We start from the raw sequence: 21,635 nt of genomic DNA, 5'->3' as shown, positions 1-21,635 counted from the left end.
GATAGAGCAGCCCCTGGACACTCGGCACGCCCTGCAGCCCCAACGATGCCCACACCTGTCCGAGGTCGTCCTTCGCGGCAACCGCACCTGAGGAAGCAAAAGTCGGGTGATTAGCAGGATCCTCTATCCGCTCTCGCGAAGACGAACGGATAGAGGACCCAGAGTACAACTCGACGTCAGGGTATCTTGCGCCCTCCTCCACTCTCGACAAGTCAGGTGAGGAGAAGGACCCAGAAACCCCCCCCGAAGGGGAAGGCGCCAAACGTGGAAGCTGAGCAGGCGGCAGGAAAGAGACGAAGTGTCCGTAACCAAAGGAGTCGCGGGAGAGCTTTCCGACGACTCCTTTGCAGGCCTTCGCTTCTTCCCGCCCCCATACAAGTCCACTGCGCATCGACCAATTATTACACACTTCACAGGGCTCGGCTCGGGTGCCTTCGCGCCCCCGACACCGAGCGCACAAAATATGTGGGTCAATTTCCGGGAATGAGCGGAACTTTCCGCATTTACGCCCTTCGGTACCCGGGCATAGTCTCCGTGGGGTAGCGAGGCGAGGAGATTCCATGATTGACCAATAAATCACAATTAAATGAATAAAGAGAAATGATTGTACTTACAATGATTCTTTCATACACAAACACAACCATATACTCAAGGAAAGCAAACGACGAGAAGCGGGCAGAGAGCGTCGAACACACACGTCTACTCGCTGTGAGGCCGAAAGCAAAAGTGGTTTGTTTACCTCCCAGTCGCGCGCGCGCGCCTGTCGGACAAGCAGTTAACTACCGAACCCCTTGTTCGAAAGCTTACGACCTATCCAGCTGCCGCTAGTACCTTCCTATTGTAAAAGGACCGAAGGTTTGTATGCCGTGTCGGAACAACTATGATTTTTGTGTGGCTAGTTTTGTTTACTCAGCATACTCCAACATGCTGAAGGAGACATATTTAGAATATTTTATTTGCTTTGGTTTTTTAATTTCTCATCGGGAGAGGCCTAGAACATATCATACATATACAGTCACAGTGCTTTTGTTTCTAATACGTCATGACTGACTTACCATGGACCACTTTTAATCTGTGGCTTACAATCCAAGACACTTTTAATAAACTGGGATATCTCATAAATGCATTATTGTCTAATTTTCTCTTAATATGTTTCCTTTTACACTTATTCTTGATGGTTTTTACCAGTATCTTCATATCTGTAAATAATTCGTTTCTTTGAATTTCAGGGAGATATTTCAGACAATAGTTAAATTACAATGGTTGGATTAATGTAACAAGTCAAAACTTTTCCTTTAGATGTAATACAAATAAAAAATGTCTTTTAAAACTAACAGCAAAACCTGCACCCAATCATGATATGTTTTATAAACCTCTCGTTCTAATTGCTGATATTCTACTGAATATCATGTATATTGCCCAATGGTGACTAAAAGTAATTTTGCAAAGCATGAAAAGGATTAATTACAGTATTACTAGCAAATCCTGGTGAAAAACTGAGGCAGTCTACTAATTTTATCCCAAAAAACTTAACAATAAGTCTAAAGACAGCTGGTTCACACTGAAATACTCACCAACAAGATGTCTGCTTCTATTTAAAAACTCAAGTTTAGACTCAAAATAAACTTCGTTTGAAAAACAAAATGATATAATGTTCCAGTAGATGGAACTGGACCCTCGTAGTAACTATTCATTTATAATGACACTCATTTGACCTTACATATGGGAAATTTTAGCTTCACTGACTCATGGATCACTCCACAGTTCATAGGAGAACTCGTTTGTTCATTCTGGAATGTGAGATAGGGCACCTCCAACTGTGGAAGATTCCATTAACAACTGCTAAAAAGCTGCTGACAGAGGTATTGGCTGGTCTGTTGATGCTGTTAATGATCTATCAGGATACCAAAAGGCTTTTGAATAAGAAAAATAATCAAAACATCATTCACTGTACGCAATTATCTATCGCTAATGATCAGACAGACCACAATGCTATGGTCATAGTACCATACAGTAACAGTTCATAATGTATACTGACAAAGGGGCGCTTACCAATACCCAACTTTCACTGCAAAATTAAGAAAAAATGCTTCAGGAAAAATTGATATTAAAATCTGGCATTTTTATTTTTCTAAAATAAAAATCAGAAACCCTAAGCTGCCGCCCTGCGGGACGCCAGATAAAGCCCTTTCAGATGTTGTAGAGCGAACTCCTCTGCTTGAGCCTAAGCGAATTGGGATGATACTGCGAATGTCTTCTGGTGACGGTGCTGTTGAGCGGCTGCCTGGTGATGTTGGCCATGGCGCACCCCATCAAAAACTCGAGGAACCGGCAGCCCGACTCGTAGGTGAACCAGAGCCAAGGGGGATTTGGCAACACTGCAGCTGCAGCAGCTGCCGCCGTGGCTGACCCGACGCCTGAGCTGAAGTAGCCGTAGACGCGGTAGACGAGAGCCAAGGAAAGTACAGTGCCAAGGACAGCTGTGACGTAGGTCACGATCAGCACCTGGATGATTGTTGAAGTAGTAGTTGTTGTAGTTGTTGTTGTTGTAAATGCAGTTGTTGTTTTCCATCATCGTAACAGCAAGAAAAACATAGAATCTAAATTACTGTTCAGTTCCACTTGACAAAACAAAATCTGGCTAATACAAACAGAACCTCAGAAATTCAAGAAGAATTTGCGATGCTTTACTACCCTCTAGCAAGTCTCCTCGCACTTATGGCCATTTATTAACGTTTTTACCTCTCTACTTATTAAGTTGTTAACTTATTTTGGTGTTCTAATATCTGATCTCTGTGTATTTCCTATTATTTTCTGTAACTTCTTCCAAATGAGCATATTCTTTGCAAGCTTGGATTTCAAGTCAGAGGTCTCTGAGGTGGGTTTGTTCTATATGATCAGTGTTCATTTGAATAATAATAATAATAATAATAATAATAATAATAATAATAATAATATAATAATAATAATAATATAATAATAATAAAGCTACCATATGGGAGCAACATCAAACACATAGATGAGACAGGATACAAATACCTGGGAATAATGGAAGGAGGGGATATAAAACACCAAGAGATGAAGGACACGATCAGGAAAGAATATATGCAGAGACTCAAGGCGATACTCAAGTCAAAACTCAACGCCGGAAATATGATAAAAGCCATAAACACATGGGCAGTGCCAGTAATCAGATACAGCGCAGGAATAGTGGTATGGACGAAGGCAGAACTCCGCAGCATAGATCAGAAAACCAGGAAACATATGACAATACACAAAGCACTATACCCAAGAGCAAATACGGGCAGACTATACATAACACGAAAGGAAGGAGGGAGAGGACTACTAAGTATAGAGGACTGCGTCAACATCGAGAACAGAGCACTGAGGCAATATCTGAAAACCAGTGAAGACGAGTGGCTCAAGAGTGCATGGGAAGAAGGACTAATAAAAGTAGACGAAGACCCAGAAATATACAGAGACAGGAGAATGACAGACAGAACAGACGACTGGCACAACAAACCAATGCACGGACAATACATGAGACAGACTAAAGAACTAGCCAGCGATGACACGTGGCAATGGCTACAGAGGGGAGAGCTAAAGAAGGAAACTGAAGGAATGATAACAGCGGCACAAGATCAGGCCCTAAGAACCAGATATGTTCAAAGAACGATAGACGGAAATAACATCTCTCCCATATGTAGGAAGTGCAATACGAAAAATGAAACCATAAACCACATAGCAAGCGAATGCCCGGCACTTGCACAGAACCAGTACAAAAAGAGGCATAATTCTGTGGCAAAAGCCCTCCACTGGAACCTGTGCAAGAAACATCAGCTACCTTGCAGTAATAAGTGGTACGAGCACCAACCTGAGGGAGTGATAGAAAACGATCAGGCAAAGATCCTCTGGGACTATGGTATCAGAACGGATAGGGTGATACGTGCAAATAGACCAGACGTGACGTTGATCGACAAAGTCAAGAAGAAAGTATCACTCATTGATGTCGCAATACCATGGGACACCAGAGTTGAAGAGAAAGAGAGGGAAAAATGGATAAGTATCAAGATCTGAAAATAGAAATAAGAAGGATATGGGATATGCCAGTGGAAATCGTACCCATAATCATAGGAGCACTAGGCACGGTCCCAAGATCCCTGAAAAGGAATCTAGAAAAACTAGAGGCTGAAGTAGCTCCAGGACTCATGCAGAAGAGTGTGATCCTAGAAACGGCACACATAGTAAGAAAAGTGATGGACTCCTAAGGAGGCAGGATGCAACCCGGAACCCCACACTATAAATACCACCCAGTCGAATTGGAGGACTGTGATAGAGCAAAAAAATAAAAATAAAAAAAATAATAATAATAGGGACAAAGAGACCTCTGCATAAAGGATCTTGATTATTTAAAGGAGAGAAAGGGACCCTTAAAATTAACAAAATATTGTAAATCTTGAATAAGGTCAGAATGAACTTGAAATTAATCTGTTCAATAACTGTTTTCTATTGTGGGTACAACTTTAGCTAAGTAAGTTTACATTTGCTTATATTCAAAATAGCCTGCAAAAAATTATTTCTAAAGTTCCATGCAATTAATCACTTTTTATAAATTAAATTTCACGATCTTGTAACTTCTTTCAAATGAACATCATTATACTCTTTGGAAGTTTGATTTTCAGGTCAGTGGCCCCCTGTGGTGGGCTTGTTCCACATGGATAGGGTTCATCTTCTGAATAATAATAAAAGTTTTAAAATAATTTGTCAGTGGTAGCGAGTGAAGTTCTTTAACTCAGTTTCAAGTATCTGTTGATATCTCTAAACTTTCAGAATGCAATTAGATGAATGATCATAAAGGATAAGTTTGAAAATTGCAATAAAGTTTAAGTGATTTTGATAAAATTATATATCAGAAAGGACAGACTTAATAATAACGTTCCTAGTACTCTGATCAAGTGAATATGCAACTTTTTATTACCTTAATGAAATGGAATATGAATTTTGTGTACGGGAAAATTCCTTTGGAAGGCACATAGGCCTAAAAGAACCAATCAACCTACCTGCTGAACCTGCGCTTTTCTGGAGTCCTTGATGGGTCTTGGCAGTTTGGAAGCTGACGCAGCCTGATTGACGTACGCTATGTGATTTAAAATCGACGCTAACGTTAAGTCCTGCCCCCCGGGAGATCGGTCTAGGAGAGCTTCCACCTCAGCGTCGTCCCTGAGGCTCTTCCTGCTACTCCGGCGGGAGCCACTGGCCCCAGGACCGACGGCGGAGGAGACACTGAGGCTCCGGTGCTCCTTCTGGTGGTGGGGGAAGGCCAGGGTCGTCTGCCACTGCTCACTCCCCTTCCTCATGGAGCAGGAGGAGACGGTGCTGCTCCGCCGCCTCCCCCCGGGCCCTCCTCCTACCCCTCCTCCCATGACGATGAGGTCACTGAACTCGTTCGCTCGATTGTTCCTAACTCTACACTTCTCGCTACCATAGGTGCGGCTGTTCCGTCTCGACGAGACGCTAGACTTTCTGTGATTGTCTCTCGGGATTTTATCACAGTCCTCGTGAGTGCTGCTGTTTTTCCGGGAGGGCGTCTTCGCCTCCTTGGGAGGGCACTCGATCGTCTGCGTGTCCTCCGACCACGTCAGGCTTTTCTTTCGCTTGGGGACGACCTTCCCCTCCCCGTCGGGTTTGAGGTGGGTCTTGGCGAAGTCGCCATTGGGCAGGCTCTCCTTTCTCTTGCTGATCGGGGCTTTGGTGCAGTTGGTCACGCCCTCCGTGTAACTGCCCCTCCGCACAGTGTCCCCACTGTTGCCGTAGCCCGATTTCCCTCCGCTGTTGTCCGCCAGGAGGAGGGAGTCCAACGACTTCACCGACTGAATGTTGCACATGCCCTTCTTTACCCGAAGGCTGTCGTACTTTTTGAACTTACTGATTTCCTTCACTCGCTCTTTTCTCTTGGGCTCCGTCCCCTTCGCGTCACCGCCACTCTCTTTCCCGCCACTATGACTCTGGTCTTTGTGATCGTCCTCATCGTCATCGTCTATCATGAGTTTGGTCTCCTCGTCGTGCGAGTGGTCGTTATCGCCGCCGTCCACCTCCTCGACTTTTATGATAATGTCGCCCAACTTCGTGTTCTCCGACTTCTTCCCCTGGAAATTCGCGTGGGAGCCCTTTCGCGCACTTTTGTAATCCTTCGCCTCCGTGTTTTTCGACCCCTCGCCACCGATGGGAGAGGAGGAGGAGGAGGAGGAGGAGGTTTTCTTAGTCTCACTTTTCCATACGATGGTCGAGGAGGAAGTCGAGGGCTGGTGTTGCTGGTTGTGGTGGTGGTGGTGGTGGTGACCATTGTGGTGTTGCTTGTGGTTATTGCCAGAGTGGTCTGCTTTGGAGCCCTTGCCCTTGGCTCCTCCTGCAGAGGTTTTGCCCAATTCGACAGCAACATCTTCGTCTTCTTCCTCTGTGATGTTTCCAGGGGAAACGTCAAAGCTCCTCCCACCTGAAAAATGATAGTACTAAACTTAGACCACCTGGTAGAATGATTAGACTATCGTAGATTATCAGAAAATTCGAGGATATATAAAATAACTGACAATGTATACCTTCATCATACTGCCATTTTTTCTACCTCTGCAATTGCAGTAGTGTAAGGAACTGATTATTTTCCTTATATCTTCCTTATATTTTACCGCAGACTCAACCAAATTCGTCTACAGTAAGTAAGTTGACGCTGAAATACATAATCAAACGTCTCTTTTCAACTCTATTTCAAACTGTTACTTCCTACAGCTACTTTTTATTCCATTTCCGAGTTGAAGTCTCAATTCCTCTCATTGAATGATTTACCAGCACAGGTATATCAACTCAAATGGTCAAAAGCAAGGAATCTTTCAGGGAAAACTATTCAGACTTCCAAAGATTTAGAATGTCCTTCAAAACCCTTCGTTGAACAAAGTATACAGTTTTAAAATTAGTTGTAAAACTAGCTAAGAAAACTGAAAACTTTCGAGGTAAACTTTTTTAATATATGTACCTGGGGTAGAGTGCTCATATTGTAATGTTTCTTTTCTGGGGGAAAAAATTACAAATTTTCAGTCAGTTCAATGGGCCAAGAATTCTGCCTTACACTGGACATAAGAAAATGCACAAGAACAACATAATTCATGAAATACTATCTTTATGACTAGTATAAACCAAACGCAAACCGATTCACTTTTTTTACATTTTAGTTCATATTATTTGTTTCCATCGATAGATTTCATTATTTTATTCCTTAATACCTGTCAACAACCAAACGCTGTTATGAAAATTAGAATATATCTTAGTATATCATACAATATTTTACACTTTCTTTGAAAATATATAAGAAGAAAACGGTAAATATTTTAATGGAAGACTACTATAAACTTTCTTGGACCCTCTTATGTTAGATGCTTCGTAGTTAAGTAAGGACCACTGATACCCACTATTGTAGACAGCCCCAGAGGCTGAGTCACAGTCCCTAGAAATGAAAAAAATGATTCAAGAGAAAGCAAGGTTTTCAGTTATCTACAAATTAAAGAAAAATCTCTAAAAATATAAAAACCTCAGCAAATAGAATATTATCATTTTTACTAAATTTTTTCCTCGTCCATACTATTTTGACTGCAACATATATTCAGTCACGTACATTAAAATATAACTATAATAGTAGTATAACTGTTTAAAAATGTATAGGCAGAAGTTATCATAGAAACTCTGCCTTTTCAACGTTATCTGGAAGTCAAATACCCACCAAATATTTACTTTTGAATCTTACCTTTCAAAATTCTTATATATTTGTCTAAACAATGACTTCTGAACATTAGGACGTGACTGGAACACAAAAAATTAGCATCACATGCAGTATATATATGTCTTTGAGCTTTTTTTTTTTTTTTTTTTTTAACAAACATCGACGTGAATAATTTAATTTTAATTTTAGACAGATGTTTCAATCAAAATTGTTTTTTAAGAGAATTAACAGTTTTTTTTATAAAACAAAAATAACAAAACAGGGTTTAAAGGGTTGTTTTAATTATTCAATGAAGTATGGTAATTGGGAAATAATGAATATATCATTGGTGACAATTAAGGGGAACATAAGAAGATATAGGACATGAATAGATTTATATAAAGTGGCTAACTATTGTCATAATACCAAATGGGGCTCATTATTTAAGGATTAGACACTCTATAGCTGTGACTCGCTATTTAGAAGTTGTGTCAGCCATTTTCAACAGCTACTAGGAACTTATTTTTTTGAAAGGATGGTGAATATGATGTAAGATTATGTTATTAATGTTTTGATTTTCAGTGTTATCAATGTTATTATTACAGTTGTAATTATTATTATTGTTATCATTTTCTATGAAATTTGTTCCCAAAGAGCTTAGCATATGTGTCCCTGGATAAGTTCATTAACATTTAAACCTCTTGTTAAAAGCAATCACAGCTTAGTTATTTAGTCGTACAATTTCTTTATCCTAAACTTTAGACTTCTAATTTCAACCCTGACTAGTGACGTGACGTCATACCTATTTACGTACCATACTTGTTGGTTATTTAATAATTTTTTTTAAATCAATCACATTTTAAAGATTAGTTTTGCAATTTCCTTATCCTAAGCTTGATAATAATATTCCATATACATGGAATATACAAAGTAGAGACAATACAATACACTTCTAATGCCAATCCTGACTAGTAACGTGACGTCAGCCCTATTTAAGTCTCATACGTGTTGACTATTGAATTGATTTTTTTAAATTGTGTCTGCTGGTAGTTGGTGTGGTCTCATTTTTGCCTGTGATTATAACTATGCACTGTTGAGACGTATATACATTATATATATATATATATATATATATATATATATATATATATATATATATATATATATATACTTGTATGTCTAGTAAAAAGAGCCCACAAAAACGCCAATATATAGAAAGTAAGTGCTATATTTCAGAGCCTATTGTCTCTCTCTCTCTCTCTCTCTCTCTCTTCAAGCAAGAAATGAATGGGAAAAGTTACAGCAAAGGCGGTATTTATACCAAGAGATCCAGCTACAGCCGTTTTACTAGGTCACCCCCGCTGATAACGGCTACCTGTGGGTGGATCTCTTGGTATAAATACTGCCTATTCTGTAACTTTTCTCGTTCATTACCTACCTGAAGAGAGAGACAGCAGTCTCTGGAATATAGTTCTTACTTTTTTCTATGTTTTGGCAGTTTTTGTGAGCTCCTTTTGTTTGATGGAATTCTGTTGTAACAGAACATTTTTACCAGTCATATATATATATATATATATATATATATATATATATATATATATATAATATATATATATATTATATATATTATATATATATATATATATATATATATATATATATATATAACTTGCTGTGATCTTCTGTGTCATGTAGACCGTGAGGAAAGCTACAGTAGAGTCACCTGATTCCGCAGCGGCAGCAGACTGCAGCAGTAGAGCAGCAGCCGTAGCAGCAGCGGAGGAGGAATTCGCAGAGGAGGAGGGGCGGGAGGAGGAGGAGGAGGAGGAACACCCCGCAGCGGCTATGTCAGACCCGTAGGAGAACGTCTGGTCAAACTCGTCGGTGATTCGAATCTTTGGTGTCATTGGCTGTGGCGAAGGTGTGGAGGAAACTGTCGTCGCGTGAGCCGGGGAAGTGGCCGCTGTGGCGGACTGACTCGTGGCCGCAGCGGCTGTGAGGACAGAGGAGGCTATGTTGTTGCACTGGGCCAAGAGGGCCAGCTGTAGGATGCCTGTCGAGTCGGAAAAGGAGAAGAAGAAGAATTCTCTCACAAAAATGGGATTGGAGAAAATGGGGTTGGGGGCGAGTCACGTCTTTGTTTACGTTTTCGTGACACTTTTATCTTTTAGAAAAAACATCGATTTGCGGATTCTGCTGTTGACAAGCTTTGCTTTTTGGGGTCTTCTGTAATTTATAAATGTTGAATGAATAGGCTTTTTTCATCATCTGAACTTGTTTTTTTTTTTTTACTTATTTACTAGCTACAAGGCTTCGAACCAATGGCAAGTTGTCAATAACAGAAAACGGGGGAACTTGTCCGTAACAGAAAACGGGAGAAGTTTTTTCTGTAAGAGAAAACGGGACAAGGTTTTCTGTAACAGAAAAAGTGAACAGTTACTCTGTTAACAGAAAACAGAGGGACAAACTCTGTATACAGATAATAGTCTGAGGGGACAGACAGTGTATTCATGCATTTTATTTAGATAAACTTGGTTGTCCAAAGGATGTTTTCGTTTATTTTTAAAAGATGTCCAGTTGTAAACATGTTAAAAGTTAAAATTTCTAGATTAACCTTTTTAAAAAAAACCTATGCTCGTACTTTAAGCAAAGGGGGAACATTTGAAACAGCTAATAGAATTGAGTTTAACTATTCATCTCTCTGTCTTTCTCTGAGGAACCTGAAGACCTGAGGAACGACTTATAGAACCTTTGTTATTCTCGGAGGAGCAACTCTGCATTCCCTCTTGAAAGGCATTTTGTGGGATGGTCCTTAGCAGCTTGATGATGTGGGCGCCACCGTACAGGAAGGTGATGCAGAGAACGAGTCCCCAGCTCAAGAAGACGCTCTGCACGATCCATCTCACCACCTGAAGGAGGGAAGGGTCGTTGAGTGGTCGAAATAAAGCATATTATCTTTTACCTACCGAATGTGCAATATTGCACCTCAAATCAAAAATAATACCAGCAAAGAAACCAAACCATTATGAGCCCCCCAGAAAGTAGCCAGTCCTCAATATAGTTCACCGATGCAAGCGGTCGTCTTCAAAGGGCTTAGAGAAACTACCTCAGCTGAAACTGGGGTTCATCTGGAAGGGGTCAGGGATGACGCTGGAAGGGTGACCATACCTGCAGGTGGTTCTCGAAGGCGGTGGCTATGTCGGATCCGAAGACGAGGGCGAAATGGGACGTGATCAGGAGGCTGAGTGCCGATTTCCTGCGTAGCCATTCCGGACGAAACTTAACCTGAGAATAATAATATTAACATTAATAATAATATTTTCTAGTTCTGCTGGTATTATTCTCCTTTTGCCAACATGTTTCGACCTCCTCGCAGGTCACCTTCGGGACGGGTTAGCGGAGGAACTGCTAACTCGTCCCGATGATGACCTGCGAGGAGGTCGAAACATGTTGGCAAAAGGATAATAATAATAATAAATAATAATAATAATAATAATAATAATAATAATGATAATAATATATGGCTGTCCTTCTCTTGTTCTTTGGCAGACAATTGTCGCTGCAGGAGGGTCCTCCTGAAGCTCCTCATGCCTGGTTCTCGCTGGGCGGTAGGGTCATGTAGCCTGAAGAACGTATATTTTTGGAAGAAGACATTCTTTTAAACAAATTCTGTTGAATGAAATGGCAGAATTCAGCGAATTAATCTTATATATTATTTTTTCTATTTTTCTTATTACTCGCTTTTCTGGCTCAGCGATACTTCGCGATAATTGTCCAATATTCATATCATACTATAATGGGCGTAATGTCTGTCTGTCATTCAATCACGCAAACGGCTGGTCAGATGGGCATGAAACTTGGCAGGGTTATGGTAAGGACCCCTAAGATGGTTTGTAATGGGGTTTCATCCAACCTAACTCCCTCCTTTGTAGTGGGTTAGGTTGGTTATTCCCGTAGACTTAGTTACTTCACGATATTTCATACATAATTTCTGTTCCCCGGAGAAAGTCGCGAATATTTTAGCTCGGACACAATAGATGATGAAAATTATCATCAATATCCTCAAGATTTTTTTAATAACTTAAATCAATCGGGACTGCCAGTGCACAAAATAACGTTGAAGAAGTACTGCCCGGTAATGTTGCATCGGAATTTTGATCCTGCTAATGGACTTAATAAAAAAGAAACTGACAAGTTCCTACTTTTTTACTCTTTTTTTGGAAGACACAGGATCATAAGAGCATTTATCAGTAGCCATAACGCACTGACATACAAGTTGCGTCTTTGCAGTAACATAATGAAAAGAAAGAAACTTTCTTATTCGTATCACCGTGCAAAAGTAATTGGACAAAGAAACGAACCCAATCAAGATCTCTGTTCACGTTAAATGAAAGTTACCGACAAGAGATAGAGAGAGAGAGGAGAGAGAGAGAGAGAGAGAGAGAGAGAGAGGAGAGAGAGAGCCATTTAACGACATTAATGCACTACAAATGAGAGAGAGAAAGAGAGAGGAGATAATTTGTGATTTGAGAGCTAAGTAATCCGATAATCCCATCACCGTCTTCGTTACTTGACTTACATTGAGAGAGAGAGAGAGAGAGAGAGAGAGAGAGAGAGAGAGAGAGAGAGAATCATTAAAAGAGGGTAAACAATAATGAATACAAACTTTTTTACGTTCATTGATCGTCCCTTATTGCGACGTTTCAATCTTCTCGTAGGTCATCTTCTTGGTTGGTTAGAAGTGAAGAGATGGTGTCTGAATGCCAATATATATAGCGGCTCAAATCCTAGAGCTGTGTTCTCATTGGTCGGGCCGGTCTGGGGCGAAGCCTGGGATCTCTCGTCAATGGTTGCAGGGATGCAGCCGTGCGAGCGCTTGCGAAGTCTGGGATCTCTCGTCGATGGTTGCAGGGATGCAGCCGTGCGAGCGCTCGAGTAGTGTATCGGGGAATGAATGTCAGGAGTCCTACCTGCGGTAGGAATCCTATCATCCCACTGGTGCTCCTGGATATTTGGATGGTCGTTCGCTGCTGATCTTCGGGCGGCGGTAGGGAGGAGAAACGTTTCTCGGGTAATGTTCAAGTTAGGTTTCTCCTCTCCTATATGGAGGGCTTCCAGGATTCGTAAACGTCGGGGATCGGTGGTTTGGTCAGTTATTTCGATATTAGGTACAATTTTGCTCCTTTTTATTCTTACGTTATGGGCAGTCCTGGCGTGATTATAAATGGCTACCTCTTGGGCGTGGCAGGAGATTCTCTTGGAGAATCGCATGGTGGTCATGCCGATGTATTTGCCGAGGCATCCTCGGACGGGGCACGTGTATCGGTAGACCACGCTCGTCTTCTTCAAGGGATCCTGCAGGGGGGTCGCTGGGTTGTTCCTCATCACCAGGCTGCTTGTCTTCTTCGTTTTATAATATATTAATAAATTAATGGTCTTGTCCTGATTGGTGGGGGTTACGTTTCTCTCCATGATGGTCTTGAGGGCTTGCTCGTCCTCCTTATACCTTCGGTGAAAGCGCCCTTTGTGAAAAAGCTTGATGGGCTCTGGGATGTCGGGGCGGGATTCCTGGAGGTACCAATCTTCAACTTTCATTGCTATCACAGCATCAACGGCGCGATTAGTGTGTCAGTTGTCGACGAGGACCTGGCTGTTCGTTCCAGTTGGCTATGTGTGTCGCTCCAGGAAGAGCGGTGTGAGAGGGCCCTCCTGACGAAGGCGCTGATGGTGGAGTGCTTATACCTTTTCAGGGCACTCGCTCTCTCCGTTCAGACACGTTACCAGGTTCGTCGCCTTGTGTACACGTTCGTGCAGAATCGGGTGTGCTGCTCGAGAAGGACGCCGAGTAAGGGGAGGCGGCGGTCTTAGCAGTGTTCTTTGGTAAAGGAAAGGCAGCTGTGATCATGAAATGCACGTTGCAGCTGCTCTATCTCTTCCTGGGAGTCGGCGCTGACTGACGAAGGTGTCATCGATGTAGCGCAGGGCATACATCCTTGGTTTGCTGGAATTCTGGAAGACCCTCTCTTCGACGGTGCCCATGTAAAAATTGGCGAAGAGGACTCCAAGGGGAGAACCATCGCCACCCCGTCGATCTGGGTGTACATGTGGCCGCAGTGGTAGGAATAGGGGGCTTCTTAGGGAAGGAACAACCCAGCGGTCCCCCTGCAGGATCCCTTGAAGAAGACAAGCATGGTCTACTGGTACACGTGCCACGTCCGAGGATGCCTCGGCAAATACATTGGCATGACCACCATGCGATTCTCCAAGAGAATCTCTTGCCACGCCCAAGAGGTAGCCATTTATAATCCCGCCAGGACTGCCCATAACGTAAGAATAAAAAGGAGCGATATTGTACCTAATATCGAAATAATTGACCAAACCACCGATCCCCGACGTTTACGAATCCTGGAAGCCCTCCATATAGGAAAGGAGAAACCTAACTTGAACATTACCCAAGAAACGTTTCTCCTCCTTACCGCCGCCCGAAGATCAGCAGCAAACGACCATCCAAATATCCAGGAGCACCAGCGGGATGATAGGATTCCTACCGCAGGTAGGACTCCTGACATTCATTCCCCGATACACTACTCGAGCGCTCGCACGGCTGCATCCCTGCAACCATCGACGAGAGATCCCAGACTTCGCCCCAGACCGGCTCGACCAATGAGAACTCAGCTCTAGGATTCGAGCCGCTATAAATATCGGCATGCAGACACCATCTCTCATTCCTAAGGGCTGCTCTTAAGCAAGAGCCCGTGCTGGCATAAAGCCAGCTTAATCTTAAACAACAACAACACCATCTCTTCACTTCAAACCAGCCAAGAAGATGACCTATGAGAAGATTGAAACGTCGCAATAAGCCAGAGCTATACCAGCTTAATACCAGAGACGACCCCGGCCCGACATTGACCTCTCTTATGGAATTATACCAACACCGACGACGACCCCTGCTTGATCTGAAACAGAGAAACGCCTTCCCATGTACCAGTATTCTGATAATACCAGTTTTTTTATTAGTAAAGCCTGTTCTGAATAAAATACCACTTTCAGCATTATCCCTAATATGAATATTGGACAATTATTGCGAAGTATCGCTGAGCCAGAAAAGCGAGTAATAAGAAAAATAGAAAAGATAATATATAAGATTAATTCGCTGAATTCTGCCATTTTATTCAACAGAATTTGTTTAAAAGAGGGTCTTCTTCCAAAATATACGTTCTTCAGGCTACATGACCCTACCGCCCAGTGAGAACCAGGCACGAGGAGCTTCAGGAGGACCCTGCTGCAGCTACAGTTGTCTGCCAAAGAACAAGATGATAATAATAATAATAATAATAATAATAATGATAATAATAATAATAATAATAATAATAATAATAATAAGTAGAAGAGGAAAAAGACTGAAGAAAATTTTTGATTGGTCTGTCCTCTGATGAAGATGGTTCCATAATGTCCTGTTTCACTGTTATAATATATAGAAAAATCAGATTAAGTTATGTATATATATATATCTATCTATCTATCTATCTAGATCTATCTATCTATCTATCTATCTATCTATCTATCTATTCTATATATATATATATATATATATATATATATATATATATATATATATATATACACACACACCGTAAGCAAAAGCACACACACATGACCTACGCTATTTAAGACAAATTGGACGAACTGACCACAACACAAAACTAACCCAAAAAATTGCGTAACAAGATATATATATATATATATATATATATATATATATATATATATATATATATATATATATATATATATATATATATATATATATATATATATATCAACCTGACGAGGAGACTGGATTCCCTCGAGGATACTAAGCGAGCAATTCAAGCAGTCACACGATAACAGAGTAATCACGTAGCCATCACAGGTAACGAGAGCGGGTGGCGGTTTCTCGTTTAGTAGTGTGTGAGTGGTTGCATGGCAAGTAATTGAGGAGGTCTATTCGAGGTTTAGTGGCTAATAGCAAGCGAGCATACAGACGCGTTATCACGTTTATGTAGGTTGTTGGATGCTGCTGGTTCGGAATAATAGAGTTAACAAAGGTATTATGTTTCTAATCCTTCATTGATTAGAAAGGAAATTCCAGGTTATTTTGTGGTGCCTCTTGTCAGTCTTTTAGTTTTCTTTATAATGAGGTGATTTTCATTGATATTTATATCTGTGAGTGACGTCACCATAGATAGTTTTCCTCAGCATTCAGTAAATTTTTTTGGACTATTATTTTTGCTGTCATATCTATATCGGAAATATAAAGGGGTGCTCTTCGTAGTTCGTGTACCATCATATACACATATATGTGTGTGTGTGTGTGTCTGTGTGTGTATACATAAATTACACACACACACACACACACACACACACACACATATATATATATATATATATATATATATATATATATATAATAATAATCATAATAATAAAAGGAGCCCATAAAAACGCCAAAGAGAGAGACAGCAGTGTCTGAAATATAGTATTTTTTCTCTCTCTTTATTTTGGCGTTTTTATTGGCTCCTTTTATTAGATGGAATTTTGTTGTAACAGAACTTTTTCACCAGCCGTGTATATATATATATATATATATATATATATATATATATATATATATATATATATATATATATATATATATATATACACCCTGGTACCACAGTATGAATCCAAACTTATTCAATGCTTTCTTCGAGACAGTAAAAGAAAAAAAAAACAGGAAAAAAATAATACGAAACCGTCCTTAAATTCTTCGAAACCGAAGAGGACGGTAGTCAATCACCAAGGCGAGAGGCGCTATCTCAAATCGAGTCAGGGCTGAGTCTGGTGTTCGTTGTTTACCTACCTGAGTGAGCTGAGAGAAGGCCAGCTGGATGAGACTGAAGGCAGAGAGGATGCAGGGGAATCCGACGTCCCACATGAACGAGCCCAGGAATCCTGGCATCACCTGGAAAGAAGAAGAAGGAGAAGGAGATGAAGAAGTGACAAACGCCAAAATCTGGTCTTAACACTGACGTCTCCTGACTTTAAGGTGTATTGGTGTTTTTGTTTTATGTGTCCCCCTTATCCTGTCTGTCTGTCTGTGTTTATTTACCTATTTATTTATGAACTTATTTATTTATTTTTCACCTTTTCCTGTATATTCTCTCTCTCTCTCTCTCTCTCTCTCTCTCTCTGTGCTGCTGCTGAAGTCTCCTGAATTCAGATGCATCAGTTTTGTTTTCTGCTTCTATCTATCTATCTATCAATCTGTCTGTTTATTTACTATTCGTTTATGAACTTCTTTATTCATTTTAATATTTTCTTATAACTTCTCTCTCTCTCTCTCTCTCTCTCTCTCTCTCTCTCTCTCTCTCTCTCTCTCTGCTGACGTCTCCTGAGTTCAGGTGTATCAGTTTTATTTTCTGTGTCTATCTATCTATCTATCTATCTGTTTATTTACATATTCATTTATTAACTTCTTTGTTTATTTTTCATCTTTTCTTATAACTTGCCTCTCTCTCTCTAGGTTGATTTCACTTTGGAGACCTATCTAAAAAAATGGTGCCAGCTGAAGGTTTAAAAGAAAGAGAAAGAAAGGAAAGAAGAAAGAAAGGCGTTAAATTAGATATCCATGAAACTAAATAAATTAAGAATTAATATTCAAAGTAACAATGCTTAAATTAAGTGGAATAATGACAGAGGAACAAAGCACTTTAAAGTATGGTGGAATGACGTGAATGATTGAAAAAGGGTAACTTCTACGAAATGTCAAGAGGCCCTCCTTAAAGTATTGACGTTTTCACGGCATCGTTTCCTCTGCGTTCCAGTTTTTTTTTAATTCCTGGAAATGTTTGGAAATTAATTTCGCCTTAATTGGATTGACTAATAGGGTTCATCTTGTCAATAACGATTATAATAATAATAATACTTTATTAAAAGTAATGGTTACTTCAAAAGTATGGTTGAGAGAGGGTCTGCTTCCTAAGTACAATAATAATAATGATAATAATAATGAACCTAGAAAAACTAGAGGTTGAAGTAGCTACAGGACTCATGCAGAAGAGTGTGCGCCTAGAAACAGCGCACATAGTAAGAAAAGTGATGGACTCCTAAGGAGGCAGGATGCAACCCGGAACCCCACACTGTAAAAACCACCCAGTCGAATTGGGTGACTGTAACAGACAAAATAAAATAAAGGATAAAGAACTGATCTTACTATAATGGGCGTTATGTCTGTCCGTCCGTCTGTCATTCAATCACTGCAAAACAGCCTGGTCCGATGGGCATGAAACTTGGCAGGGTTATAGTGGGGACCCCTAAGATTATTTATAATGGGGTTTCATCCTACCAACTCCGGGCCCTTCCCCAAACCCGTCCGCTCCGAAGGGGATGGGGGTGAGAAGGGATTCCCTGAAACGGAGCTGGTTTTGCCCGTAGACTTAGTTACTTTACGAATTTATCATATATAATTTCTGTATACATACGTTTGCTAGTAATAATAATCGTGCTTACAACTCAAGGCCTAGGAAATAATTTATTCGTATCTAGACAAATCTTTTTACCTGGGCAAGAGCACCCGACCACATCAGTGGATCACTGAACAGAATTAGCGAGAGCTCGAAATGGCGAATTTGGAATCAGTCATCCAGATTCCACAGAGAGAACGAGTCTCCATTATGCAAAATGGTTCCACGAGGGCTGGTGGTATTCCTGATACGATATACCATCCTGGCAAGCTTTGTTCTATATGGCGTTTATGTCCTGAATGAGAGGAGGCAGTGGTAGGTGGAATTAGCAGGGAATGTAAAGATGACGATGATCAAGAGACGTGAAGGAGAATAAGATTATGTTAAGGAGAAATTAGTGGACAAGAAGGTTACGAAAATCAACATTTTTATTATTTTTCATTTTTTTATTATTCTATTTACATTTTTTTTTTACTGAGGTTGAATTGTGATCTGAGAAATAAGTAAATCTTTGGAACAATTTGATTTCAGAAGCAAATTTTTTGGTATTTCAGAAGGATAAGTTCACAATTATGAAGTCAAATATATGTAAAAAATAACTTCAAACAAGTGCTTTCAACTTACGAGCAAGTGTCATTATTAAGCGGCCACGAAAACCATGACTTAATCACTGAAATGGAACATTCCCTGTGGATTTCATAAGTCGAAAAGCAAACGTATATTCCTGAATATCATATTTGCCATTTGCAAGGGAGATAGGACGAAGTATGATAAAAGAGAGAGAGAAAAAATGGAAAAAGTAAGACCAGGGGATGCGAGGCAGCAGCACTGGTTGATGTGATAATTTATGAAATATTTCTCAACCTTCCCTGGAGGTTCAAATTCAATTCTCTCTCTCTCTCTCCCTTTACGAAATCAGCTTAGCATTATCTTTCCCCCTTTTAAAGATGCAAGTGAGCCCTATAGAGTATCGGGTCTCTCATTCTCTCTCTCTCTCTCTCTCTCAGCTGCAAACGAGCTGAACAGCCTCTCGCTCTCTCGCCCTCTCTCTTTTTCTCTCTCTAAGATGCCACCAACCTGGACAAATCTCTCTCTCTCTCTCTCTCTCTCTCTCTCTCTCTCTCTCTCTCAAGCTGGTGAATTCTATGTTTACAGAATAAGCAAAGTGATTACCTTCTCTCTCTCTCTCTCTCTCTCTCTAGATGCCACCAACCTGGCAAATCTCTCTCTCTCTCTCTCTCTCTCTCTCTCTCAAGCTGGTGAATTCTATGTTTACAGAATAAGCAAAGTGATTACATTCTCTCTCTCTCTCTCTCTCTCTCTCTCTCTCTCTCTCTCTCCTCCACTTCCTCCTCCACTAATAGACGAAATTTCCCTACAGAGAAAAGAGGGGCGCACGCCCCCTATTATAGGACGTCTCTTAAGCATCTATCTCTCGACGTCCTTCACCAGATAATAGGATTCGAGACGAGGATGTCCCTGATCACCTCCATCGAGATACTGACTACGTCAGATTCGCGAAAATTTCAGCTCTCCAATTTTTTTTTAATTTCTATGGGAGGTTTATGAGTCTCTCTCTCTCTCTCTCTCTCTCTCTCTCTCTCTCTCTCTCTTCGCCTAATTGTTCCTCCTATACTTGAATATTTCCCTTTCCCATTCGTGATTTTTTCTTTTTTCGTTTTCAATCGTACATTTCCTCTCCTTTCCATCAGCTAAATTTCCAACAATGAATTTTATCCTGACCATTCGTGAATTTCCTCACTTTCAATTCGTTAATTTTCTCACTTTTAATTCGTGAATTTTCCACTTTCAATTCGTGAATGTCAACTCTCCATTCGTAAACTCTATTATTTTCCATCCGTGAAATTTCGTCTCTCTCCCTTACACGAATTCCTAGTCATTCGTGAGAATTTTTTCCTTTCTCTTGTGAATATCTTCCCTCTCTATTCGTACAATATCTCCTTCTCCTCCTCTCGTGAAATATGTCCTTCGTCCAGCCTTCGTCTCGCAAGAGAGTTTCAACTTCTTCTTCTCTTTCTTCTTCTTCTTCTTCGTTGGGATCTTCGTTGCGAGAAGAGACTTTCATTGACTCCCCTCACTTATTTTGTCAAAGGATTCTAAAAAATATCTTCGTCTACCCCATTTTTTAATATGCCTCGAGATAAGGACTGAGATTCAGCCTGGTTGCATCTCGATTGTCTAGCTGAGTGAAGCTAGATTTAATCTCATTTCGTAAAGAGAGAGAGAGAGAGAGAGAGAGAGAGAGAGAGAGAGAGAGAGAGAGCACCCAAGGCTTTGACGTCACCGCTATCTGAATGATTCAGTTAGTTAAAGTTTGCCATCAAAGAGAATGTTTGGGGGAATCGTTGTCTCCAGCCACGAAATATTTCGCGGTATCTTCCAAACGGAAAGACACCCTACAGGATTAGTCTGGTAAAAGGGAGTGAAAGCTCTATAGAAAATATTCGATAAGAGACGAAGAAGAAGAATTCCAATGGAAAACGAATCAAATATAAAAATAACGGATAAAGGAAGAGTCTTTGCTTGCAAGATGTTATATATAAGGGACGCTGGGATAAACTATCAAAACGAAACATGAATCTTCTCATGTTAGGTTCGACAATATCCGAAAAGAATACAGATATCAATATATGACATATTTTCGCTTACTCGGGGAGCAAGCCTACAAACCATTTTGTTGTTGGGGGGAGGGGGGTAGGAAAGATTTCTAAAAAGGTCTGAAAAAGGTATTTCGCGTTGAGTTAAAGATACAGAAATTTTAGGATAGAATATTTACGATTTATTGATTAGAATGAAAATGTAAAAATAATAAATAATGTGCATCTTCAACAATACAGAACAATTATTTCTAATAAAATAGAGCAGATTTATTTTAATTTTCTATTTGACCGTAGATTTTAGCACGTCTAAATTTACGCTAAGTTAGAAATGTCATGTTTACGACTTAAGCGCGGGTGGGTGGGAATCTTGTAGCATCCGAGTAAGTAGGAGGTCGGACCACACCTTGTTACTTTAATACTCCTGCTCTTCAGACGCAAAGTAAAAGGTTTTTCTGTACTTTTGTAATCCTAATCAAAGACTCCAATCAGTCAGCAACTGTACAGCGACTGGGAAATATAGGAATGACGTCATTTTGAAGCATTTTAGTGCCAAAACCTTCCCGCCTAAGACGCCATTTTACAGCATTTTGGCGCCAAACTTTCCCATCAAAAAGTCAAAAAGTCAATATTTCTGACAGGAAATGGCTAAGAGGTTGGTTGCTTAAGTCTTCATTAAAATGTGAAAAAGCTATATATAATTGAGTGGTGCTATTTCACATTAAGAGCAGTTTCACGGGAGTAAGTAGCTTTTTCCACTCCTTTTCTTTTAAGCTGTGACGTTAG

At 40.4% G+C, this 21,635-nt stretch overlaps 1 protein-coding gene across 2 annotated transcripts in view; it reads right to left on the bottom strand.

The window, feature by feature from the left end:
* Positions 1 to 400: 400 nt before the first annotated feature.
* LOC135227053 (uncharacterized) overlaps positions 401 to 21,635 on the bottom strand; it is a 102,802-nt gene continuing 81,567 nt past the window's right edge. Inside the window, exons 5-10 of one of the 2 annotated variants that reach the window (XM_064266866.1) lie at positions 16,629 to 16,730; positions 10,916 to 11,032; positions 10,497 to 10,656; positions 9,471 to 9,800; positions 5,061 to 6,493; positions 401 to 2,505 (exon numbers count right to left, since the gene is read on the bottom strand). In XM_064266866.1, the coding sequence (XP_064122936.1) occupies positions 2,191 to 2,505; positions 5,061 to 6,493; positions 9,471 to 9,800; positions 10,497 to 10,656; positions 10,916 to 11,032; positions 16,629 to 16,730 (2,457 nt within the window). In that variant the 3' untranslated portion in view covers positions 401 to 2,190. The remainder of the gene's footprint in view (positions 2,506 to 5,060; positions 6,494 to 9,470; positions 9,801 to 10,496; positions 10,657 to 10,915; positions 11,033 to 16,628; positions 16,731 to 21,635) is intronic. The other variant, XM_064266874.1, reaches the window with a different exon arrangement.

The sequence above is a fragment of the Macrobrachium nipponense genome, chromosome 20 (genome assembly GCF_015104395.2).
Source record: "Macrobrachium nipponense isolate FS-2020 chromosome 20, ASM1510439v2, whole genome shotgun sequence".
Taxonomy (NCBI): domain Eukaryota; kingdom Metazoa; phylum Arthropoda; class Malacostraca; order Decapoda; family Palaemonidae; genus Macrobrachium; species Macrobrachium nipponense.
This window is presented reverse-complemented; position numbering and strand designations above follow the sequence as displayed.